Source organism: Arctopsyche grandis, chromosome 12 (assembly GCF_051622035.1).
Source record: "Arctopsyche grandis isolate Sample6627 chromosome 12, ASM5162203v2, whole genome shotgun sequence".
In the NCBI taxonomy this organism is placed as follows: domain Eukaryota; kingdom Metazoa; phylum Arthropoda; class Insecta; order Trichoptera; family Hydropsychidae; genus Arctopsyche; species Arctopsyche grandis.
This window is the reverse complement of record NC_135366.1, coordinates 8,288,678-8,316,270: the sequence shown is the minus strand read 5'-3', so window position 1 is coordinate 8,316,270 and position 27,593 is coordinate 8,288,678. Positions and strand designations below refer to the sequence as shown.

Sequence of the window (27,593 nt, the reverse complement as noted above, 5' to 3'; positions counted from 1 at the left end):
TCGAATTAAAAGTAGTGAATTAAGTCAAACTGATATAGTGTTTTTGCAACTGAAAATTGATCTTCGGCCATTTTCAAATATAACGGCTCATATAATGTATATTTTACAATAATATTTTTCATTGTAATATATCTATAACTGACTTATAATAAAACTTTACTTTTCGCCATAAGTACTTTAGTATATTTAGTGTATGTACGTAGCGTGTCAATTGAACATAATTAGTATTTAAAAAGAAAATAAAACGTTCTTTGTAAAAAAAACTTTTTTTAAATTTGACATTGACCGCGACTGTTTATAAACCGCTTTTTTGTTATACAGTTTTTTCTTCTCGTACTTTTTCCTCTGCTTCAATCATGCCCCTTTCTCGTAGTATAATTCTATGAAAATCATTTTGTTATTCTTTTTTTAGCATGTCATGCTAAAAGTGTTGAAAAAGTTTTTAGACGATAATGTTTTTTTGCACAATCCGTCCTTTTTTTTACATACCTCTTATACAGTTCACATGGTTTTCGTGTTAGTGGTAATTTTTTATATCTCTTATTGATGAAACTCCTTTTTCTCTTTAAATAAAATTTAAGAACTCTTCATCGTAAGACTTGCCAATATTTATCGTGATTGTCTAAATACGCTTTCACTTTCATCAGCATCTGAATTCACAGTATTGTTTCACGTGGTGATAATATACAGTTTTTATTGTCTTGAGGTCAAATCGCAGTGAACGCTCAGGTAGTCTTAATTTCACTTTTCCGCTATATGTACATACATTATTCCCATGTTATTTATTCGTAGTGTTGGATTGAAAGTGTAATTCAAAATATTATGAGTGAATATTTTCATTGTAGTAATAGATTATGATTTAATTCGAAATTTCATCGTTACGTAAAGCCGATTTCATATGAACTTGAATAATTTTCCCTTTAGGTGTTGCATTATTCATTATATGCGTGTTTTAATTATGTTGTAGAGCACGTGCACGTGCTTATTATTTTTTCAATTTTGAATTCAATAAAGGTTTTGTCGATTTTATCACAATTTCACGTTTTCTACGCACATTCTTCGCCTAAACACCTTCAAACAAATACTCGAGGCGTTGTAATTTTTTTTTTCGACAGGAATTTTAACTTTCCCATGTCGCCCAGTTTTTACTTTATTTGATTACGTTTCAACACGTCTTTACACTTCTTTTCGAACCATTAGTTGTTATCTAGAAACGCTCGGCTATTACTATTGTACATAAAAAAATATAGAGGTATCTGTCATATATACAATGATAAATGAATACACAAACTTCCAGTGAAAGTATCGTTTTTTCAAATACAAATTTGGTTCAATATTTTAGAGACATTCATTTGCACTCTTCAACTAAAACTTGCGGGTATGTCGGTTTCTAAATATAATATTTAATAGCTATGTATTTTTTTAATCGGCTGCTTAGATCCAAGTCTAAGCTTCAATTCATTATTTTCCAATGCAAAAAATTGTGTCAACCGTGTGCTCAATTTTCTTAATTGTAATTAAGCGATGGCTACTGGTGATACGATTATGACTCAATTTTACTTTCACTTTTTGATTATAATTGTAAAATATTAAACCAATTCTATTTTTCCATAACTACATATGTATATGTATGTTTAATGCATATTCCGTACGTGATAATTGTGCCGTAATTGAATTTTGAAATTGTTGTCTGCCGAAATTGCTACTTTTTTTTTATTACGTGGTCATAGATATCATATCAATGGACATTAAATCTGTGCAATATCGAGTAAGTCCGAATATTCTTCGTAAAAAGTAAAATTCATGACATTTAAAGCAACGGTGAAAGTTGTATTTCAATTGACTAACACGACCAAGTGGTTTTCATTTTTCTTATATTTTTATTTTTTATCTTTATTGTTCTATCTATCATCTTCGCGCTCGATTCAAGTTCATTCAATGTCACCGTAACGTGATACAAATTATCTCCTAATTATTATCACGTTTCGGTTATTACGATTGTTCACAACACAATTTGTTACGCAATTGCTGAAATTGAAAACAAGTGATTTTTTATGTTATGTGTGTTTTTTTCCCCGAGTTTTATTTTATTGTTGTGTAATTTAATCGTTTTTAATGTATTAAAATTAAATAGCACTGAAGTTGTACTGTTTTTGTGTAGTTATTTCGTGTTTATCTTGTCATTTAATTAATTTTGCTGTCTATTTTTCGGTTCTGTGAACACTCATTTGTTGAATTAAACTAATGGAAATAGTCCTGCAGTTTATGCAACAAGTGTAGATTAAATCAGTCACGGTTAAAGATCTTCAAAACACTGAGCAGCAATTAACTAACGACTTATTCACTTTTACGATTGTTTTGTAACAAAATTAAGAAAAGCTTTCACTGTTCTTTTTGCTGTCGTTAACCTTAATAAGATTGCAAAAAGAAATCTCAGAAATAGAATACTATTTTTCTTAATATTATGCTATTATTTGTATTTTAAAAATATCTTCACGGGCTAGATTATAAATTTGTGTAAATTATTATTTTACCCGAGTATACGTAGTTATATTTTATATATTATAGGCTAACCGAATGAAATAAATTTTTTCATGTAAACTTTGGATGAAAAATTTATCTTAGACATTTTCTCTATATTCTTAAGAAAATGTTTAAAATTTTGCGCCATCTGTATTTTACATTTTACATATGTACACGTGGAAATTGTTCATAAAATGGTAAATATGAAAAATTATACTTTTTTCACTTTTGTAGATGGCATTATTTTTCTTTTAATTATAAATGTTTATATATATTTTTAAATTAATAAAACCAGATAATACATAAAAAATATGTATTTATTTACAACAAAAACTTATATATGTTATATTTTTGAGCAAATAATTTACAGTATTTATTTTAATATATTTAACAGTTCTATTTTTTTTTTCTTTTTACAGCAGACCATTTTTCATTATATGTACTTTATTATTATAAATTTATTATATTCAGTCGGAAGTATGTACTTTCAATTCTACTTCACAATTTCAAAAAAATAAAATCAGTACACTTTTAATCACCTCTTATTTGACTCATTTGTCATGAGTTTTGAATAAATCGCCTTTGCACTCACATACGGTTCATGACTTTCAAAATGGTAAGTCGAATTATTCACTGTTGTTCTTCTCTTCCTGGCGCTTCGTTTCCACAAAGCCTTCACCATATCGGCTCCTTTTTCCCCAATCATAATAACAGGAGCGTTTATATTACCACTAGTAATAGTAGGCATAATACTGGCATCTATAACCCTCAAACCCTGAACACCGTACACTCTCAATTGCGGATCCACAACCGCCATAGAATCCGAAGCAGGACCCATTTTGCAAGACCCGGACATGTGGTATATCGTCATCGTGTATTGCCTGATCGCGCAATCCCAATATTCGTCAGTGAAATGAGGCAAGTGTTTGCAATTAGGCAATTGCTTGCTGTGGAATCTCGCCCCTAGCTTTTTCATAGCTGCAGTTTCCGCAACGGCCAAGGTTGCTTTCACTCCTTCTCTCAACACATTCACATCGTCAGGATGCGTCAAGTAATTGTGATATATCAAAGGATACCTCAAAGGGTTTTTATTTCTCAACTTCAAAAATCCTCTACTCTTAGGCCTCAACATCATAGGAAATATTCCGTACACGTCTTTGTAATTGATTTCACTGAAAACTTCGTCATAGAATGCATCACTGAGTCCGTGAGCTCGTTTCACTTGAGTACCCCCATCTGAGCTGGTTGAACCTGAAGTCATCATGAACTCGATGTCCGGCCAATCGTCTGATTGATTCGCATATTTCGTTGATATAAATCCCACCACTTCTAAGCCGATACTAGATGTCAATGGACCATTTTCGAGTACCGCATACCTCAAAGCAGTATTGATGTTCACCAAACGACTGGTGATCAAACTCACCGGATAGTCTATTAGAAACACCAATCCGCCCACTGCAATGTGATCTTGTATATTTCTTCCGACTCCCGGTAGATCTTTGATCACGTCTATGCCCATATCTTGGAGATGCTTCTTCGGGCCTACTCCTGACAGCATGAGCAATTGCGGACTATTGACAGAGCCTGCCGAAAGTATCACTTCTCTCCTGGCGTAAGCTACTTGCTTTACTCCGTCCCTTATAAATTCTATGCCGTATGCTCTAGTTGTGTTTTTATCAATGAGAACTTTTGTCACATGTGAGAATAAGGCAATGTGAAGATTCGGACGCAATCTGATGGGTCTCAAGAATGCTTTGGACGTCGAGCATCTAGCACCACGCCTTATATTAAATTGATTGAATGCGAAACCAGTCTGTTGAGCTCCATTTACATCTATTATGTCATATCCCATTTCTTCTCCTGCTTGCAAAAATGCTGCACCTATAGGCGTATTATAAGGTGCCTCTTGGACCGTTAAATATCCACCTAAAAATTATGTAAATTATTATCGATGTCTTATTTCATCAATTTAATTTAAATGCATTAATTATTACCTGTCCCGTGGTATTTATTTTTGGCCAAGTAGGGATTCCGTTGATCTTCCGATTTTATGAAATATTTGAGAATTTGATCGAATCCCCAACCTGGGTTGCCTGCAGCTTCCCACTGATCGAAATCTCTCCTGTTGCCTCTAATATAAATCATCGTGTTCAACACACTAGATCCTCCTAAAACTTTTCCGCGAGTCCAACAACATCTGCCATCTTCCATAGCCTGACAAGCTGTCTTTTGCGGCTGTGTTCTGAAAATGTATGGATACAACGTTATATTGTATTATATTATATAAAATTGTGATCGTAACTGCATTATACGTTATTATACGTGTCTGAATTGATTAATATTATAGCCAGTATTAGTTGCTATCGTGATCTGACCGGTGTTTTGATCAATGTAAAGAATAAAGTGACCGTATTATGAAGTATTGTGTTAGGAAGCTATTACCGCTTGAGTTAGTACGTTTAGACAAAAAAGAAAAATATTGAGATAGAAAACCAATACTTATAAAAGTGTTAAAATAAAAAAATTGCAAAATAAATGAAAAAATAGCACGGAAAAAAAATCCGTAAAAAAATATATATTTTTGACTTTTAAAATTCGCTAGACAATTAATTAGAAGTATTTTAAAGCAATGAAATATCACAATAAATAGGAAAAACATCTGACTATTGATTCCAATACTCACTTTGAGCACAGCAATACTAGATTTTGAGTTAAAGACAGCAAAAGCCAAAAAACGGTAAAAATCGCGCATTTTTTTTAAACGCTCATATCTCGTAAACGATCACCAACCAACAAAAATCATTATCATATTCGAATTCAGTGGGTCAAAGTTAGTAAAGATTGTTTAGTCTCCGCTCTGGTAACTCAAAAACGTGATTTTTTTGTTGCTCTGTGTTATATTCATGTTAGTAAACTCATGCAAGCAAACTTAAAAAAAAATGGTAATCTTAACCCAGGTATTGATAATACAACTAAGCTTCACAGAATTTACTTATATAATAAGATTGTTCAATAAATAAAATACTGCCAAACGGGAGACTGGATTATGTATACATACACGGTTTGAATAAGCAGTTACATCCATCCATCCAATTTCTTATAGCGAATGCAATCGTAAAAATGCACTTATTATATTATGTATAATTAATAGTAATTTCATTCTCATACATTAATAGATGAGAAGTATGCTTTTTGTATACAATTGCTTTCTCGTACAATTACTATAATCTTGATAAGCTTCTCGTTCTCATGACAATCTCGCATTCATCATTGCACATTATTATTATTATTTACTGCAGGTAAATAACGCACACGTCAATCGCATCGGGAAAGTCGGTAATGAATTAATATATGCATTCATTGTTTCGTTGCGCAACCACATTTCTGCACGGTACGTGCTCTAACATCTTCACATTTGCTTATGCCGCTGTTGTAGATATTTTGCAACACTGCCTCATTTTGTAATCCAGAATGGATGTCACTGCTTTTGCTCTTCAGTGAAAGTCTTGTTATCCTTTCGTCCAACCCACAGCACAAGCCCAAACGTGCGTACTTATCGAATACTACTATATATATGGTACATACGCATCTGTGTAATATTACCTGTATTTCCAATCCAATTTACTTTTGTGCAAGTACAGCGATAGCAGAGGCACGTCTGTTATTTCGCTTTCGTGTCCGCCAGCCTCCAGCAGGAGCACTCTGTGAGCTGGATTTTCCGTTAATCTATTTGCTATCACCGCTCCTGCTGATCCACCGCCGACTACGATGAAGTCGTATTCCTGGTGTAGATTTTTTTGGTTTATCGGTCGATTTTCAGGATCGAACACATCGTACTGGTAGAAAGCTAATGCTGCCAGGAGTACTGGAATGAATGTCAATTTTCCTAAACCTGCGATTCCTGCTGCTCCTTTTATGGCACCGGCTAATAAACTGACTACGGCAGCCATTCTCAGTCCTTAAATTACTTGGTTTAACTAGAAAATTGTTTTAACTATATAAAATTTGACTACGGTATATATTTGTGACTTCAATTCTATCTGCATCTGGAAATTTTGAACATCAATAATTAGTATAATGTATGTATATTTCATTTATTTCATTATATGTATGTACAGAAAAACAATTTAAGAGATAATGTTTTAGTAGATCAATTGTTTGTTTCAATTTATGTAAATTGAGAATATATGTACAGTGAGCGACAAAAATAGGTACGCAGTAGCAAAATTTCATTTTATTCGTATATATCGCAATATTTTTCATTTAAAAGTTTCTGAAATCATGACTAGGATCATTAAGATAATAAAACAAGACAAATTATTAATTATATTGATGTATTTATTGAGATATTGGAATTATTTACGAAATGGACAAAGTTGGGAAAAAAGTATTGGCAGTTCTTCGGGAGTTTTTAATTTAATTTAAAGCGGTTTTCACGGTATACATTTTTTTAAATGTTTCCTATTAATAATATATACATAAAACAATAATATATAAATAAAATAAAGCTTAATATTTAGTAATTCCCCCTTTGTTTTTGATTACTGCCTCAATTCTTCTGGGCATAGAATAAAACAATTTTTTTATAACATTTGGGGAAATATCCTTTTCCCATGCCTCCGTTATTATGTTTTCCAGCTCTTGAAGCGTTTTTGGATTGCAGGCTTTTACTTTCCTCTTCAAAATCGCCCATAAATTTTCGATAATGTTCAGGTCTGGACTGTTCCCGGGCCAGGTAAGGGATTTAATTCCCAAACTTTCTTTATAATTGGTTATCTAAAACAAGTTGATGATATTTACCACATAAAAAAACAAATTAAAGATAGAAAAACGGTTTGATAACTTACAGAACGAGCTCGATATCAAGGTGCAGATTCGTCCTGAAATATTGGTTCAGCGACGAATTCTGTGAGTGCTTCGATGGTGGGTAAAACACGTTCCCGTATCGTGTTTTCGTATTGGATAGCATTCATGGACCTTCGGACGAACTCTAGCGCCCCCATTCCATATCCTGTAATGCACCCCCATATCATGACATACGGAGAATGCTTCGCGGTCGCGAAACACAACTTGCGTGAAAACATACTCCACTTCTACGGCGAACTGTGGTCTTCCCATCTGATCCAATAAGATTCCAATTAGATTCATCTGAGAAAACCACCCTGTACCAGTCCTCTGATATCCAATTCTTCTTGTCCTTGGCCCATTTCAACTGCTTTTTCTTCATTGAAACCGCCAGAAGTGGCTTTTTCGCGAATTTGATCGCTCTAAACCCTAATTTATTCAGCTTCCTTTGGATCATACGGGTATGTACTGCTGTGGATGTTGAAGTGTAAACCTCATCACTGATTTTAGAAGCAGTAATAAATTGATCTTGAAGAGCAGCACGTTTTAGGACACGATTTTCACGTTCCATCAATTTTGACTTCCTTCCAGATCCTGGAGCCCTTGTTAATAATCCTGTATCACTGTATTTTTTGGTGAATTTTCTCACAGAACCTTCACTAAACCCCACCCGACGAGCAATCTCTGGATACGCGATTCGCTCTCTCGTAAGAGCCAAAATTACCGCTTTTTCATCGGTCGACATTTGGCGTGCGGACGACATTTTTCCGATGCGATGCTATTGCAACCAAAGTTAACGCGAAACTAAATAGGGAATTGACCATCAGCTTTGTAAATCTTTGAACCAACGGTACATAGAGTTGTGTAAAAAAAAAAAAAGGTTGGGGTCTCATTGTTTACGGCAGGTAGAGAGGTTTGTTTCGCGCTGTTTGTCCGAAATCTATGTGCGTACCTATTTTTGTCGCTCACTGTATGTATATCGATAAACAGTTACCTTTTTATTATTTGAAAATGCAATTTCTACTCACTTGATATGCATCCAAAGTTCAGCATTCTGCAAAGTGTGTTGCAGTACTGAAGTATCGGCCGGAACTATGATATATTTCGTCAAGACTTCGAATTAAATAGCTCATTCATCTGAGACCACTCGATCTCTTCATTTTTATCATCAGTCTGTCCTCTGAATATCCTATTGTGGTCGTCGACTAATCATCTGGAAAAAAAACAGGTCACTAATTAGCTTATTTATTCGAAACTGACGTCAATGGTATACCAAATTATTTTTTGCCTATTTTAATTTTTATTAAAATTTTGTATTGTTTATATATGTAGGTACATATATTGTATTTAACAAAAGTTAATCGCGTTGGCTTCTTCCTATTATACTATACATAAAGCGGCATTAATTTGTCACGGCTATGTAATGATAGCAATTATTGTATACATACCAGTTGTTGTATAATAGCAATTGTTGTATAAATGTATAATAAATAAAAATATTTTTTACAAATTAGTCTCTCCGCCCACGTAATTTTTACGCAATGGTCTATTATTTTTTTTCCTTGAAACGAAGGGCGTTTTTCTGTGCGTTTTTTAATGTACACTTTCATAGGTTTATTACCTATTGTTATTTACTATCTTTAATCTGTTTATATGAAGGTACATAAGGTTAACATGCTCATACTGTCATAAATTACATGTACCTACAGTTTGTTATTTAGTGTTTCTCGATAGGTGGTCCCTGGGACTCGTATAAATTTGGTTTTTGTAAAATTACTTCCCAATCACCGAAGTTAATGAACTTTGAATGTATCTTACATATGTACATATACATAAGAAATTAACACTAAGCATAATATACATAAGAAAATAACACTAAGCATATTTATTGATAAAATTATTTTTATTTTTGCGCCTTAAATCGTTTGTTGATTTAAGGCGCAAATTCAATTGATATGTTATAGTTGAAGTATATCTTCTATCTGGTATACCTGGTAACCTGGTAGCAACTACCGTTATAGTCAAAGTGTATTTTCAGTTGTAATATATTTGGACTAGTTGCAATATATTCAGTCTAATCCAAAGAATTCGATTCATATGGAGAACTACATTCCATCAGGTCAAAATATATTACAACTGAAAATACAGTTCAACTATAAGTTGGTACCAGGTAAGATGGAAAGATTAGGTTTTCGTGAAAACGTCACGTTGGAAAGTCACGTTTTTATTTTATAGTCATCACGTTTATTCGTAATATCTAGCAAATATTAACGCATTATTGAATTCTAAAGCATTCTTAAAAACATCAGAGCTATCAAAACTCAACTGTTGAAAGTGTATTTGCGCTTGTAGATATATAATTTAGTAATTGAATTGTATTCAACAGTTGTAACTAAAAATAATTACACTTTGACTGTAACAAATACAAAATATACTAAACCAAAGAAGTATGTATGTAAAATTTTATTACTTTTTAATAAAACTGTCGATTTTAAAAATATATATCTGCATATCTGTTTTCATTGAAAAAATAATTTCCAGACGTAATTTTTTTTTTAAATGTTTTTTAAATATCCGACTAAAATGTGAACTTGTGTACGACACCATATTGAAATTTAATTTCTATTTCTTTTGCCGACCTTTCTTTTTATGTTTATCACTCATTATTACTACATATACTGGGCTTAGTACGATTTGCAAATTTATACACAGGTCTAAGTTGCGATTCTGGTTTTCGCAGTAGTGAAAGTCCATTATCACTTTTCAAGGGTAATGTCGTTCGTGTGTATTGACCGCCAGTAAATGTGTCACATACATATAACGTATCGATAAAACTGAAAGCCCGTCGTCCTTTAAAATGCCCTACATATCAAATTTTGACCCATTAATTCGTGTCATAATTAATCACGGCGAAGTTATGACTGAATATTCGTACGTATAATATTTAAGTTGATTCTCTTGATATAATGTGCGTTGCGTGAGTAATTTCGACATAGCATCAATGGAATGATACGTTCGAACGATTCACCAGGACACGTTTTCACGTCACGTAATTGGACTACTTTTCCAGCGTCGTAATAATTTTAAAATTATGCGCTTTTAAAATAAATCACCCGCACTTCCGCGATATTCCAGCTACTTTGAGAGTCGTGAAAGTTAATGCACTTATCAAACCTTCATCTCCAGACCGCGGCTTACAAAAGATTTAGCGGTTTCTGTGTATCCAATTTTATCGTCGACCCGTCTATCTTGATTCTACAATTCAAAGTGTATGGGTGTTTTCATTTTCATTATATAATAATTCAAAATCGACTCGTTCCGATATTGCGTTTGCGTGTTTCGTGATTTTTAAAATGATGCTATTAATTTGTTCAATCCCGGTGTATATTACTCGCATCACACGCTAGGTGCACAATAAATTGTTTAATTGTGATTGCGTTTAAACTTTTAATAGCATACATATGTATATTAAATTAGGGTTGTCATTTTTTTTTCTTGAAATTATTTTAGGTGCATTTACGTGTCATGTGTTAATTGATCGCTCTTAAACTTTTTCCGAAAATTAACATACGGCTAATAAATAGCCCGAAGGATGTGGTATTGTCATAATTACATGTTATATAATGCTTGTCGTATAAATGTGTTAAACTTAACTTCGCGTCAGAATATTTGCATTAATATTATAGGATCTGGTTGTCAGGAGACTTAGGTGATAGAGTGAAATGAGACCTGCAAACGGTCTCATTTCATTTAATTTAATTTCAAATCATGCAACCTTATCTTTCATATATGCATTCTTCTAGGTTAGAAAGCTAAATCCCACATAATTTTCGTTTATATTATCTATATATGAGCCGTTAATTTAGAAGTGACAAAAGTTTGGTAGCCTATAAAAAATGTATTCTACTTTTCCGATATTCTGGAGATATGGAATGAAAATAAGTGATTACAATTACAATTAATGAATTATGTCCAACAGAAATAGTGTTTTTGGAACTGAAAATTGGACTTTGCTATTTGGCTATTTTCTATTCTTTGATTGGCTAATTTCAAATATAATGACTCATTGATCTTAATCGGACGAATCGATTTCGGTGTCGATTTAAGTCTTGTAAAAATACTATTTATACTTTTAAATTATTATTTCATGTTTCCTGTTAGAAAATTTTTCGAAGGAAAATTCAGTGTTAACCCTTTGTTGGTCAAAAATATTTTTTCAGTAGGACTTAACAGAATAATTATTTAATAACATTTAATGTTTTTGCGCAGGCCAGATATTTCACAAGTTTTTCAACATTTATAGTTTGCCTAATGTCGCTATGATTCAATACGAAAAATAAAATATGATTTTTGTCACCAATGACATAAAAATGCTGAAAGTCATCCTAAAGATTCATCACTTATTTGTATATCAATACTTCTGTCATTAGTAACAGTATCTATGTATGTAGATAACAAACATTGAAATTGATATATGATATTATCGATACCATTATATACTACGTTAATATTCGTTTTCCTTGTTCATTCGATTTCAACAATTTCGCTTTTATTAAACCTTTCACAGAATATAAATACTAAAGAATGTCGCAAAAAACCTTGAATGGATCACGAAGGCGATTTTCACTCTTCAACTCTCGCACTGCGAACGAACGTCAATACGACTTTCCATCCTCTCGTAACATTACCGCAATTATAGAAAATACAATAATATGTTTTATTATATGTCAATTAAAACGGTGCTCAAAAATGTATATGGCCTTTATTAAAATAATTGAAGAAAAATAAAGAGAATCCGCCAACCCTGAGAAAAGTGCCGGTCTCATAAATACGCCGAATCGTATTAAGAATCGTCGTTTCCGTGAATCGCATTATGCAATCGAGATACCCGGGGTGTATTAAATGCAAATGACGTTTATGCGTCGGTGTCACGCATCGTCGGCACGCATTGTCACTAAGAATGTCCATCGTCGGTCATCGTCAGGCTTTCACTGGTTTCTGTGTTGGTCGGCACGTAAGCCTCCTGAAGCCGCAATGTCGACGAAAGCGAAAGTAACCCGGTTAATTGACCCGATCGCCTTTATTTACATACAATATTCGTGACCGCACTGGATAAATAACTCGATTGACGAATCGACCGGTTCCGTCTTATTCATCGAATATGTTTGAAAGATGTTCTAGCGATATATTTACATACATTGCGAGAATTTGCAGCGAAAGTGATTAAACACTCGATGATCGTGTTAGAAATTTAGATTTAAACTCGTGGAGTATGTGGTTGAACTTTAATAAAAAAACTAGTAAACAAACTAAATAAAAGCTTTTAATAAAAATTTAATAATTATTATAGCTAAAAAAAATTAATGTATCGAAACTTGTAATTTTCATCATTGATAAAAAAAAATAGCAAGAATCCAAATATTGGTAATTCGATCTTTAAAATTATATTTATTCCCAATTAAAATGATCCTTATAATTCAATCGTATTTTTTTTAAATAATATTTTGCTTCATCAAAAATGTGAAGTGTTCTATTTGTTGAGATGATTCTTTGAAATCCACTCATCAATTATTCAATTTATAATAATACACAATTTCTCCTAATAAACAATCAAAACTTTGAAGATGTATTAACACTTAATACAACATGTTTCTCATGACGAAACGATATATGTTTTATATGTACATATTCAAGTTTCATGATGATGATAAATTTTTAAGTCATTTGCTTAATACCTATATAATATAGATAAACTACGCTTACAAAAAGTACAAACTACTAGTTTTGTATTTTTTTAATAAAAATTATGTTTTATGTCCCTATTTTTAAATAAATTGCATTAGCTTTTGTCTAAGATATTTTTTCATTATATATTGCGATACTTCATATGTATGTTTATTTATAGTTGACCTCACTTGTCTATTATTTTATTTTTATTTATATCAAAATGTTACAAAGCAAAGTGTTGAACTGAATCATATTAATTATTTAACTTATAATAAACATATCTAATGATCTTTAACGTATATAATATATGCGGTGAACATTTTTTTAATTGTCATCTTATCTCCTTAAGCTAATTTTTTTATCTTTTCGACTGGAAAATGTTTCGACATTGACTTTCATTAAATAAAGTCTGAATCTCGTATTGGAAATCCACTTACGACTCATAGTAAAAAAAATACAATGCGTCATCCCATATTAAACGGCGCGTACGTTTTGAAAATTTCGATTCATTATGTTAACGCTGTGAATTTTGATTACGCAACCAATTTTTGTATTGATTCTGTTCGACGACTTTTATATGGAGTTAATTCGAAAGTGAAATAAACATCTGGAATTCGACACAAACGAAGACAAAACCTTAATACATGTTCAAATATATTTTTTTAAGGACTTGTTCTTTATATATATTTGACAATTTTAAAATTACACACCTATTATCTTCGACAACGTATAACTGTTTACCATTGTACTACAAACATTTCTAATTATCGCAATTGTGTAATACATATGATTTTTCCAGAGTTGCGTAACTTTCCACGGTTTTTTTCATCTTTTATAGCATATTACATTTAAAAATGCGCGGCATTGAATCGTCGATTTCAAATGACCCAGTATTTCGAAGGCTCTATTGTACGATGACAAACAGAGAATGTTACCATTTTATACAATATAATTAACCTTATTACTTATCATTTTATTTTTTCGATGGCGGAAATTATCTCTACATCTATGTTAGTACCTACCTCAAATTTATTTTTAACTTAAGCTCATTCAGAACCAATGTGAAATAATAGCTTTTGCAACGTATTACATACGTATATTATATTTGCAATTGTTTTCACGTATTGACGATGAAATAATTTTATAATAACAAACCTTACTATTCTTTTATTTAATTGGATTATGTTTTATTAATTTATTGATTTTTATTTATTTTTACGATAAATTGATTTATTCACTACGCAATATCATGTACTGGTAATACGATGTTAGTAATACCCCATGTGCGTGATTTGGTCGTGCATATCAAAGTTATTCTTACTGGTTGATAAAAGGTAAAGCAAAGGAAAACATATTTGATTGCAGCATTCAGTACATTTCAACTCAGTACATAAATATTATGTCTACCTACTGATTTACCTAGTTTTCTTTCATCAAAATGTAGTACATATGCGCATAGGTACTGTAGTAACAATTGGTTGTTCACTAATCTCAAATTGACGTCCGATTTCTAAAGCTGAATTCATTATAATCGCATGCAATCTCTTGCACTATGATATATCACATATTCTTACGTAACTACATATGTATGTTGTATATTTTAAGAATATTAAATTTCTTTTTTCCACCGATGCAATCAGCCATTCGATTCGAATTATCATGAATTAAACATTTTTCTGATTTTTTTTCTTCCTTATTTAAATATTTCTTTCTTAATTGAATCCCCTTATATTATATGTATGTATGTCGACTCCCTTCTCACCTAAAAATACTAATTGTCTTTTTTCTGAAGTCAAATACATTTTTCACGCAATTTATAGTTAGAGAATTTCAAACTAAAATGTAACAACAAAATCATATTAACCCCTTAAAAAACCAAATAAATTTGCTTCAATTATAATTTAAGAATTTATTAAGTTCTTGTATACGTACATATTGAAATATAATGATGAAATTTTAATATTGTTAAGTTTAAGCTAAAACATCAAGAAATTCATTTTAAGTATTCGATACAATCAATTGAAAATAATTTCAAAATTAGTAATTGCATTAAAATAATGTAATACTCTAATTACTAACATAAAAAATTACATTGTAAAATAGAAAATGATCAGTAGATCAGTAGCTTTTCAAAAATAGATATTGTGAATATTGTTTATTATTAATTAAAATAATTTAAAATTAGAATCAAATTAATTCGATAATTCAAAACATTCGTCTTTTTTACAAGCTTATTCTATGTTTCACTTCGATATCGATTCAGTATCTATTTTTACAGTCTTCCGATCGTTTTGATACTTTGCCATTTTGTGCGCCTTGGTCAACGATAGAAATTTAAATCGTTTCTGATATGATGAATAATCGTAATTATTAAATTAATATACATATGTATAATTCAAATTTATATATTTTTCTTTATGTATTAGTTAAATTAAGGTTTAACATAAACTATATTTTAGACTTAGATTTAATCTGATCAAATTTGGCATTTCGAACTTTTCAAAATTTAATAATCATATAATTTTTATATACCTGTCTGTCCATCTACCCATACACTTAATTTTGCTCAATTTCACTTTTCGCACAATTTTTCACTTATTACTCTCACTCAATCGGACGAACGAGCGGACACACACACTCTCACGCCTTTCGAAAAAATAAAATATCAATCCATCTGACAGTTATTACGTATTTTGGCGCCCTTACGAGTGGGTGGGTGGGTAAGTCCGCTCGTGGCGACCACCTGCTTGTGACTGGCTCTCTTTGACTGCTGACCGGCTGTCGTTTACCTCTTTCACAAGAAAGCAGTTATTTACCTGCAAGCACCCACACCTGCGACAATCACAGCACAAACACAGTTCAATTAACAATATACATATGTATGTATGTAGATGCTCGATCCGAAGTTCAATTTAATGGTCCAAATGTTAGTTTCGCGAATATGAATATGTATGGAAGTTGGTGTCGCAATCTTGCGCACTGGGCCTACATATGTGTTAATGGTCGGCCAAGTGTTAATGAATGAATGAAACTACCTGTGTTGTGTCTGTCGGCTTTGTCCGAATTTTATATGCAAGTAGACGTTCTGCTACATACATACAAGTGTATTAAAAGCGTAATGTAGGACGTTACCGAAATTCAAGTAATTACCGTGTAAAGGTTGGTGCGTAACATCGAATGCTGTGGTACCTATATATGTATTTACGTGTGAAAAACTGGCAATAAAGTGCTGATTAAATATAACGGTTGGTTCGTTTCAATTAATTTACTAATTTTTTTATTTTACTATATTTTAAAACCCATCACATTTCGATTTTTCATTTACAATTTTTATGTCTGGTGGTGACACGACAACTCGTTCACAGATTTTCCGTAAACCGATGATGCGCTCCAGGCATTACGTATACGGCCATCTCTTTCTCACCCCGTCTTTTCACTATGATCTCGTTTACTCTGCCATTACGTATGCATCCATCTCTTTTACAGACCATTTTTTCACCGATAACAGACGGTCTGTAAAAGAGATGGCTGCATACGTAATGGCATAGTAAACAAGATCATGGTGTACAGACGGGGTGAGAAAGAGATGGCCGTATACGTAATGCCTGGAGCGCATCATCGGTTTACGGAAAATCTGTGAACGAGTTGTCAGGTAACCCATTCATATGTACGTAGTAACAAAAGATTAAGTATTAAATCTTGCGAAAATTCGAACTCGAGATTTGAATGATTGGAACTTAGAATCACTGATCACTGATCAGGTTTTCGTGATCTCGAAATAATGTGTGTCTGTGTATTTTGGGGATTTTTTGAACGCCGTTTCGAACTATCGAACTGAAACTTAGAACGGAAATGATACCTCCCCTTATAGGTGTCCTCTTTTTTTAAGTTTTTGAATTCAATTGTCTCCCAAGCCGCTAACTGAATCAGACAATTTTTTATATATATTTAAAGTTACATATATATAAAATTTTGTGAGCATCCGTCAACTGGAAGTGGCAGTTTACTTTTGTTCCATTATTCTTCCACTATTTTTTTCGACCCCTTTAACATGTGTGCTCTTCACAAAAAAAATCAAGTATAATCCTTGTGTCAACGTGATGAAAATAAAAAAAAATATCACTAAATTTAATAAACTGGAAGTGAGATTTTGTTCCTCTTAGAAAAGTCAAAAATGTTGTGACCGACCACACGATTTTTTCCACACTCCTGAACGTATCAAGTTGAAATTTTATATTTTTATTCTTTATGTACTAACTTGGAGTTTGTAAAGTTTTGGTCAGAATTCGTAAATCGGAAGTACGAATATTTCATTATTTTATTTTGACTTCAAACTATTTTTATTTTCAAATTATTTTTATTTTTATTTAAGGTGTATACTAATGTATTCAGTTAGTATTTATTTTTATCCCCTTTAAGAGAAAATTAATAATATTTTTGGCTCATTCACTTTCTACCTTTGATCTATTTATTTGGATACTAAACATTGCATCAGTTTATGCTTAATGCATTATATAATTCTTTGCGTGAAATAATTTTATTACTTTGTAGCTATGCACATGTATGTAGATAAACTAAATAAACTATTTCCGTTTCTATGTTGTATTTGTCGTCGTTTGTATATCGCTATAACAAATACTTTTAATGAGTTCCGTGTTAGATTAACAAGAAGTCTTGTGAAATATCTAAAACATAGATTTGTTTCTGTGTATTGTTTTCTTATCAGCTGATTTTCTACGTGCAAACCTTGCCTAATGACAAAATGACTTTCCGTTTCTTCTTCTTTTTTTACTTTGAAATTCATCATAAATAGGTTTTAAATATGTATGTACCTATACATGGTGGGAAATGTGCGTTTTTGCAGGATATGACAAAATAGAAGGAACGTGTATGTTATATAAATATTTGCCGAAAATATACATATCTATGGATATTTTTTACAGTAAATGTAATAATCAAAATTTATTTTTATTTTTTACTACAATTTCAATAAATATATATATTTTGTTTCATATGCTCTTTTTTTATTACTAGCCTCTTATGATTTATTCAGTATACAATGAACGTATATTATTTTTGGCAATTTACATCGAAAAACTCAATTACAAAAAAAACTCGCATAAATTGCGATCTTAAACAATGACGACTATGTAACTTTTTTTTTTTTTCTTCCAGTTTCTTTATGTCTGATTTGGCCTTCCGTACAAAAAATGTCACGTACACAGACCGCGATGTCGATTTTTTATTTTGCATTCCTTCCGACAATTATAGTTAAAATTTCTCAATATTTGTAGGCTTTCACGGTCAGTAAATAACACGGATGAATTAAAATAATTACGTTTGTCAATGCATAAATTTGAATTTGTCTTTTTTTCGTCTATAAAAGCAAGCTTTATCCGTCGAATGAAAACGAAAGTAGTAATCTCACACTACAAAATGATACACATGTAAAATGCGGTGGGAAAGCCTCTATTACGTTAAAAATCCGAGAAAGTAAAAGGGCTATCTTGTTATACCTGTTTTTTTTTCACATTATCGGTCACCGAAAACGGGCATTTGACCTTTTCTTCATTTCTAACTGTACGACAATTATGTTAATTTTCCGTAATAGTTTCATAATAGCATCTGTAACTTTTTTTGCTCTTTAAAAATATTATTTTCAAGATTTTTCACCATTTTATAAATCACTTTGGATATGTATGCATCTTATTTCGCAATGATTTTTGTATTGTTGTAACAGTGTTTAATCGAGACTTATTTATATTGGATAGACTGAATTTATTATAGTGAAAATGACGAGATGTTATTTCATCATCTGCTACATAATTATGTATATTTTCACGTTGTTTGCCCTGACATTTTAGCGAAATTTTATTAGATTCCTTGACATGGTATACATTAAATATTTTTATTTATGTATTTAGAACAATAATCTTTTTACTATTTTCTTTGCACACACTGTATTATTTCACATTGAGTAATCTTACATATGTACATATATCGCTTAAACTGTTATTGCTAAGACAAACTTATATGACTTTAATATGAACCTTAATGTAATTAGAATATTTTTTTCCGTATATCTACATATAAAGTCACCATGAAGACTAATGATATGATTTTCTTTTTGTTACAGGTATGTCAACACTTCTATATACATATGTACATATGTAATGCAAAACGGATATTTGTCTCGAAGGTAAGAGTAGATGTGCGGATTTTCCCTTTTTTTATGACGTTGAGGAAAATCTCAATAGACCAATTTCCCATGAATCGTTGAGTATACTTATTCAATCAAATAAAAGTTTGTACTCGTAATTAATATCGCAAATTTTCCCGTCAATATATGAAATTACGATTTCGCAATTAAGTGCATTATAGAAAATTGATCACTTTTGACACGAAAATTGTAACCTTAGTAATAGGAGTGGCTTTCTCTTTTACCTCACCCGTGTATCGTAATTCGATATCTTCAATATTCAAATTTTAACTGATTGTTAAATGTGTATTACACATTGGCAACAATTTGAAATCATCTTTAATTAGCACTAACAAATACAATCATAAATTAAATATGGAATTAATTATACGGCATTTATTTTTAGCCCTTTTATAACGGTATTGCATACATTTCGCTTAACTATCCAACTGAAGTGTGATATATTGATCAAAGTCACTACAGTGATATTAAATTCTAAACAAGATAAACGCGTCCAATTAGGCTGATCGATGGTTTGTTTGTCATCCGTTAATGCATTAAGGTGACATCATTTTCGTTACACCTCTTCAAAGTTACAACCTTCTATCTATTGATGTCAACTTTTGAAACCTGTTATGTCATTAATCTCTATAGCTATTTGTACATATGTATATATACAAACATAAGAAAGTCATCACAGTCCCCATACACGGTAATCGTAACGTAAACGTGTTCGAACTTATTATTTTCTTTCATGTGTACATGCATAGTTACGCCTACTCGGTGATTTTTCTTTTGTATTATAATCATCCATTATTATATATTTGCATAGCGTATTATTAATAACTCACGTTACACGTTCATGAGCAATATGCCTACTTTACGATAGTAAATATGTTTTGATATGATAATTGATTTTATATTTAAAAGATTGTCTGAGTATATATTTTTGAAATGGTTCACTCTTTTTAACGTGTGTATTCGATGTTATCTCGAAAAATGTTTATCATTCAGAAAATTTGTAGGCGGGTCAGAGGTGGATCTGTTTATGGATTCGTCCGAAGCATGACATTCGAAAGATTTATCTAAATAATCTCGAAACGGCGAGCTTTCTAATAAAGGACCAAAAGGAAGTGACAACGTAGGTGGTGTTTGATAAGCTAAATCTGTATACACTGGGTGGCAAGTCCGTTATACGACGGTTGACTTTCGAAATGTTGAAATCTTCTACTTATTCACCATCTAGCGGAAAATTAGGTCAAGTAAATGTGTACCTGAAATTAAGGTACGATAAAGATATTGGATGATAAAAATAATATTTATTTATTTTAGGTAATCTGTATTTTGTGTTACGGGTTAACAAGCAGAATATTTTGGTAATCCATCATGTAAAATTGATAATTAAATTGGTGCTTCGATATACATATGTATCTTACGCCACTTATGGGATAAATTGAATTAAAAATTCGCAATTAATACAAATTTGAATAACTTATTGATAAGCTTCAAATGAATATGTGCGGGATTTAGTTTTATAGCCGAGAAGAACCAGCGGCGTGGACTAGTGGTAAGCATATATGCTTTCGAATATAGTGGTCATGAGTTCGAGTCCCACTATTTGCTGCTGGCCAGACCTTAGTTTGTGACCCCAGGTCGATCGTTTCCTATCAGAATTTGCCAATTTATCTGATTTTCATTGAAACGGTTCCAACGAATTTGTAACCTTTGCCCATTTCTCGCAATTTTCGAGTTTTCGGCATCTTGAATTTCGCTGATTCGTATTAAAATGTTGCAAATTTGTCCATAAATATCTCAGAAATTTCGACTTTTTCATAATCTCAAAATGTGACGATTTATATTACAAAAAAAAATGCTCCGAAAATGTAAATTAAAATTATTCTAAAAATTGTATATCGATGGTTGTAATTGGCCAGGAAGACGCATTGGGGTTTACCTGTTAGGCCTTTCTGGTAAATATATATATATATATATATATATATATATATATATATATATATATATATATATATATATATATATATATGTACATATGTAAAATAAAAAAATTAAATGATTAGGTTGGCATGCATGAGAGCAAGATTAAGTTAATGGTTAAGTTGTCATCTTGAACATGTGACGCTTCGCCGATTAAATAACGTTTTAAACCGCCCGATGAGTCTCATTTTACTCCGCCTATGTCTCCTTACAACCACATTACATTTGTTACGTATTATATGTACATCTGTATGGTAGACTATACATATGCTGTATGTTCAAATTTGATTATATACATATGTACATAAATACATATTTATTTTAAATCATTAATTTGTAATTGCGATAAAACAACGTTCCTTATAAAAAAATACGATTTTAACAGAAATATAATTTGGCAAATATTATTGATTTATAAAATTAACTGAAACGTTTTGCAACGTGCAAAATTTCGGCTAAATATGTAATAACAATTTGTTACTAAACTTTATTTTAGCAAAGGTCGTCCAGTTTATTCGGTCATCGTACTAAAAATATAGTATTCAAATATTTCATTGCTTTTTTGTAGCATTATAAAAATCTGCATTATTGAATGTGTTTGGTTATTATTCATTACGTAAACGAAATCTTTTTTTTTTTGTATTCGGCTTTATTACCATAATAAACACGTAACTTTTTTTATCTCGATACTGAATGATATTGTATTCAAACTATTGTAGAAGATATTTTTTCTTTTTACATATTTTACAAAATTTGAATAGCAAATTTATTACGCAATTTTTTTCCAAATGCCCTGTAGTGTTTTTTTCTGTCTCCCAGAATTTTCCTCTCACTCACCCATATAACGTGCTTCAGCAAATCGAACTTCAAATGATGTAGTTTCACACATTCCACTCAATTAGTATTTCGGTAGACGGTGGAATATCATCAAGTGCAAATATATTTATATATTTGCACTTGATAATATTAAATATAATATTTTCATAAATGCGTAACTCTGATTGACTTCATCAAAAGTCAATTAAGTAGTTTCTATTTCTGAAACCTGATTTGAGCTCATTTCAACTTAGATTTTTCTTACGTGCCTTTCCACACGATGAGGAATCAAGTTACTGGGTTTTATTACCATGGTTACATTTAGTCTCAGATCGAGATTGCAAAGCGATAGGAAACTTTCGCTCTATAGTCGGTTCAGTCAGTCAGTAGGTGACCTATTCAGGTCGAATCGACCTTAACTTGCGCAACATCTAACCATAGCTCAAACTCAATAGTTGCTTAATGCCTCCCATTATCCTATTTTCTAATATTAGGATTGAGTAAACAATCGGCACAGGTATTGTGCCTATAATGATTTGTACCTGCTTGTGATTTTAATTTAATCGGCCCGTAATGTAACGAACAATTATACTTTTCATAATTGTCTGGATAACCATTGTCTTGTATACAAGTTAGAAAATTTAACATAATTGTTGAGTACTATCGATGTTATTTTATAGAACAATCGGTAAGTGTAATGCTATTGAATTTAATTATCTTGTAATTCTATGATTTTTGTGTTACATAATATGTACTACGTGACGTGCGGCACGATTATCACATAAATGAAATTTTAATATTGAAATTTTGCAAGTGCTACTTTAATGGTGCTTTATTTTATGATAATTTTAATTTCTATTAAAATTACCAAATTTCTACCAAAAATGTTATGTAAAATTTTTTTATTTTTCTTTCTTTTATATTACTTAAGAATTTTAATTTTTGTCGTCATAAATGTATGCGTATGTTTAAATTTAAATTATTAATTAGTGGACAATTTTTATTTGTACGTTTTTAAATTTTATTTATTATAGGTACAGCGCCATCTTTTATTGCTTTTTCAAATTAAATTGTTTAATACGTTCATTTATCGATGTTTACCTTTCATTTATTACATCAAGCTATGATTTACATAATTTATTTTCTAACGTATGTTGTATTTAATTCGATCCGATGTTTTTAAATTTAAATTCTTAAAATGAAAACTTTTAAAAAAATATATATTTATCAATTAAATCTGTCTTCTTTTGTTTATAAATAATTACCCTTTTCTGTATTTATGTAGTATATTGTTCAAAATGAAAATTTATGGTACATTATTAATGCTTTGATAAAAAGTTTGTTTGAGTAGATTGAATCTTTTTTGTAGGTTTTTTATTATTTTAAATACAAACGGCAGCGTAGCTTGGTGGCTGCGTTAATGCTAACCATCTAGAGGTTGCTGAGTTCGATCCCGTGGGTTGACTACAGTTGAAAAGAATTTCCGAGTATTATCTGTAGTGCTGCTGGTTAGACGGATATTTGTGACTCCAGTTGATCGTATCCTATCAGAGTTTGCCAATTTATTTGATTTCATTGTTGAAATGGTTCCTTAACGGTTTCATTGTTGAAATGTCACCACTATCTTAATACAATTTTTAAATTTTTAATCCATAATTTTTTATTGTACATATATATGTACAAGTTTAATACCATAGATGTCGCTCATTGGCAACCCGAAAAATGGCATCATGTTAAAATATAAAATTGGCTCCGTGCTATGTCACCTTTCCCAAGTATAAATAAAATAAAATAAATACACCTATCAATTTTCAAACCTGAAAAGGCGTTTTATTATAAAATTTTTAAACATCAGACTATTAATCCCTGTACATATTTTTATCAATCACTCTTTCTATTTATAATTCCTCGTGAACTTGTGTACCCTGGCCCCAATCTTCTTTTATCATGTCGGCTCCCTTTTCTCCGATCATTATCGTGGGTGCATTCGTATTGCCTCGCACAATATTTGGCATAATACTAGCGTCTATAACCCTCAACCCTTTGATTCCGTAAACTTTCAGCCTCGGATCAACGACTGCTTTTTTGTCAGTCTTCGGTCCCATTTTTGCCGTACCAACCGGATGGTATACCGTAGTGCTTATGTGTCTAATGATGCATCTCCAATAATCGTCTGATTTGAAGGTGAAACGAGCGCAATCTTCGAGTCCCAAATCGGCCATTTCAATTTCGGCGTTCTTGAGGTGTGGCGTATTTTCTAATTTGTGTATGAATTTAATACCCCTCAATAAAGTGGCTACGTCTTCGTCGTCGTCGAAATAGTTGGGGTAAATCAATGGCTTTTCGAATGGATCTTTATTTTTCAGAAGAATTCGCCCCTTTGATTTGGGCTTCAGAAGTGTAGGGAAAAATACCATTAATTCAGCGTTTTCGTTTAATTGTTTCATTTTCTGTACTGCTTCATCGCTGTAGCCGATTCCGTGTAAAATTGCTGGCATCAGTAAATTGTCCTTCAGTAAGAAGTGAAAGTGATGGAATTGGATATCTGGTATTTTGCCGTTTTCATTTTTGGTATCGATAAAACCGATTAAGTCGGTGCCTCTTATACCTCCTAGCGGGCCTTTATTTGTTAAAAAGTATTCTGTCGACAACTTCATAAGCATTTCCGTTTTTAATTCGGGTAAAATGTATTTTTTAATTTTGAAATATATTGGCACGAATACATGATCTTGTAAATTTTCGCCGACGGGTGAATCTTTCAGCACTTTGATTCCAACCTTTTCCAAATTTACTTTTGGACCCACGCCTGACAGCATCAACAACTGAGGCGAATTTATCGATCCTGCTGATAAAATCACTTCTTTCTTTGCATTTATTGTTATTTCTTTAGCTCCTGCAATTTTAACTTTCACGCCCAACACTTGCTTCGTGTCTTCATTGATGATGACTTTAGATACTTGAGCATTGTACAATACGTCTATGTTTTTTCTTGTTTTTATCGGTTGCAAGTGAGATCTAGCTGTGCTGAAGCGTTGGCCATCTTTTACCGTTCCTTCGACCTCGTATATTCCCATTTGACTCTTTCCGTTGATGTCGTGTGACAAAGTTTGGCCTACGAACTCCCAAGCTGATTTGATGATGCCCTTAAACATTTTATCGTCTGGGAAAAAACTTTCAACATTCAAAAGACCGTCCTCTCCATGGTATCGCTTCAATTCAGCGTCGTTGTGTATTCTGCCGTTGTTGTAATTTTCGGATTTTTTGAAATACTTTAGAACCGATTCATAGTTCCAACCCGGGTTTCCCAATTGTTCCCATTCGTCGTAGTCGGCTTTGTTTCCTCTCACATAAATCATAGCATTTATGGCACTGGATCCACCTAAAGTTTTTCCTCTCGGCCAATAACAGCGCTTTCCTTTGATACTTTGACAAAATCTGGGATTTTCTTCTGTTTCATAGCCCCAATCCATTTCCGTTCGTTGGGCGTTGAAGAGCATGCTAGGTATCTGAAAATTCAAACAAAATTTTTGTATTTGGTTTATTTGTTTATTTAGAAATACTTGGGAAAAGCGGCAAAGCCGATGGACCCAAGAGATTTGATAATTTTACAGTAAGTAGTACAGAAATACAAATATTAAACACGATAAAGAAAAAAAAAAAAAATGAATAAAGAAAATTTAACCACTCAAAATATACAAAAATAAAACAAACAAGTGAAAATACAAAAGATAAACTTAACATAAGGAATAACTACATAAACCCATTTATTTTAAGGAAATCATCAAGTTATTTTTAAAAAAGGTTTAATTTACTAGAAGTTACTAATTCATTGGATAGATTTAACATGTTGATGTATTAGTTTTAGTTAGAATTTTCTTATCGTGATTGTTGAAAAATAAAAATTCCATCTTCGACATTTTAGTTTTAGAATTATTCGCCAAGTTTCTTGTCTGAAAAGCGAGTACTAAATCCGTGTGTATTTATACTATTCCATTACCTGACTGTCTGGTGACGGTATACCACCTGCTTCAATCAATAGAATTTTCCATTGGGAAACTTCAGATAATCTATTAGCCACTACCGATCCTGCTGACCCTGATCCTACTACTATAAAATCGTAATCCATTGCACCTATAAAACAAAATTGTGCAAATCAAACAACCGTTTATGATTCATGTGATGTTTATGAATATATTATACAATTTCCGAATACCTACCATTTTGTATTATATTTGGTCCTACATCCTTTGGCCATGTATTCGGATTGGATAAACTGCAATAAAGTCCTATAATAGTACTCAAAACACCACCTAAAAGTGTCGCAGACTGACCACCGGCTGTCGGGCAAATTCCACTGATTAAATGTTCCATTCTGAAAGGAGAATTCGAATACATTATTATTTGTTTATATACATAGCGTGCGTGTCTTCACCATTGACCTTCAGGAATATTTAGCAATTCTAATAAATGAAGAATGCACCCGCACCGATCAATTCAACGAGTTACATGCAGCCTTGGCTCAAAGTCTGAAGCACTCCATTTTTTTGTTTATATTTTTGAAATAGGATATTTTACAAACGCTTAATCAGGATGAGGTAGCTGTAACACATATTCCGAGAATACGAAACGGTAAAAATCCTTTTTTTTGTTAATGTGGATGAAAGAGAGCATTTCTGTAAGAAAGTACAGAAATGCTCTCTTACATATGTATACATGATTCTGATCCAAGCGTTGTAAAATGTCCTATTTCAAAAATATCAACAAAAAAACGGGGTGCTTCAGACTTTTGGCCAAGGTTGTATATTCAAATATTAATTATGTTAATTTGAGATAATTTAAATTACATATATATGTGCATATACATATGTAATTCAAAAAGATAATAAAAAATACTTGTATGAAGAACTCTCACACATTATCTTTTGCTCAAATTGATACGTGTTTAAAAATACATATTGTCTTTTTTAGTGTAAATTTAGATAAGATTTGCGGACTTACATGTCTTGTTTTTTTTTTAACAACAATACTTTGACCACATGCTACTATATCGCTGGTCGCGGCACTACTGTTCAAATACAAAACTAGAATGAAACCTGATTCCATAAAACGTCATCCACACTAAACGTTCGAATTGTTTGTTGACCACACTATACCGTCATATTATTTATTTTCAACTTTATAATACAAATATGTTCGCTAACCACTATTTGTTTTTCGTATCACTAAAATCACGCATCGTTTAAATCAATACCCACTTCGTTTTATCAGGGCTGTGGAGTCGGAGTCGTAAAAAATTAACCGACTTCGACTCCTTTTTATTATTTTGACGGTATGCGTCTACAATTTCTTTATAAAAATCATGAATTTAAATAACATCTAATATATAATTTCAAAAGAGACTTTGTATATACAGTGAGCGACAAAAAAAAAGCCGCATTTGCGTTTTTCTATGAAATTTGATTTTACTCATATATAGCGATATTATCAG

The 27,593-nt window shown here is 31.7% G+C and overlaps 3 protein-coding genes across 3 annotated transcripts in view; 1 reads left to right on the top strand and 2 right to left on the bottom strand.

Moving 5' to 3' along the window:
* Positions 1-27,593, top strand: part of Flo2 (flotillin-2) — a 172,065-nt gene that overhangs the window by 103,005 nt on the left and 41,467 nt on the right. The window lies entirely within an intron of this gene.
* On the bottom strand, positions 2,825-15,850 carry LOC143919773 (glucose dehydrogenase [FAD, quinone]). Its single transcript, XM_077442291.1, has 5 exons — positions 15,628-15,850; positions 8,397-8,581; positions 6,127-6,569; positions 4,518-4,765; positions 2,825-4,449 (listed from the first exon to the last, which is right to left on the bottom strand). The coding sequence occupies exons 3-5, from the start codon at positions 6,471-6,473 to the stop codon at positions 3,059-3,061; spliced, it is 1,986 nt and encodes a 661-aa protein (XP_077298417.1). The 5' UTR covers positions 6,474-6,569; positions 8,397-8,581; positions 15,628-15,850; the 3' UTR covers positions 2,825-3,058.
* LOC143919546 (glucose dehydrogenase [FAD, quinone]) lies at positions 23,903-27,329 on the bottom strand. The gene is made up of 4 exons (XM_077441914.1): positions 27,104-27,329; positions 26,323-26,477; positions 26,103-26,236; positions 23,903-25,611 (listed from the first exon to the last, which is right to left on the bottom strand). Exons 2-4 carry the CDS (start codon positions 26,474-26,476, stop codon positions 24,004-24,006), a joined length of 1,896 nt encoding a protein of 631 aa, XP_077298040.1. The 5' UTR covers position 26,477; positions 27,104-27,329; the 3' UTR covers positions 23,903-24,003.

What these genes read in the sequence shown, in the direction of transcription:
- LOC143919546 (XM_077441914.1), bottom strand. Translation starts at nt 26,476, where the DNA reads ATGGAACATTTAATCAGTGGAATTTGCCCGACAGCCGGTGGTCAGTCT. An exon ending in ACCAAATATAATACAAAATG is followed by an intron (nt 26,237 to 26,322) that starts GTAGGTATTCGG and finishes TTTGTTTTATAG; the next exon opens with GTGCAATGGATTACGATTTT. An exon ending in TACCGTCACCAGACAGTCAG is followed by an intron (nt 25,612 to 26,102) that starts GTAATGGAATAG and finishes TTGAATTTTCAG; the next exon opens with ATACCTAGCATGCTCTTCAA.
- LOC143919773 (XM_077442291.1), bottom strand. Translation starts at nt 6,473, where the DNA reads ATGGCTGCCGTAGTCAGTTTATTAGCCGGTGCCATAAAAGGAGCAGCA. An exon ending in AAATTGGATTGGAAATACAG is followed by an intron (nt 4,766 to 6,126) that starts GTAATATTACAC and finishes ATACATTTTCAG; the next exon opens with AACACAGCCGCAAAAGACAG. An exon ending in AAATAAATACCACGGGACAG is followed by an intron (nt 4,450 to 4,517) that starts GTAATAATTAAT and finishes CATAATTTTTAG; the next exon opens with GTGGATATTTAACGGTCCAA.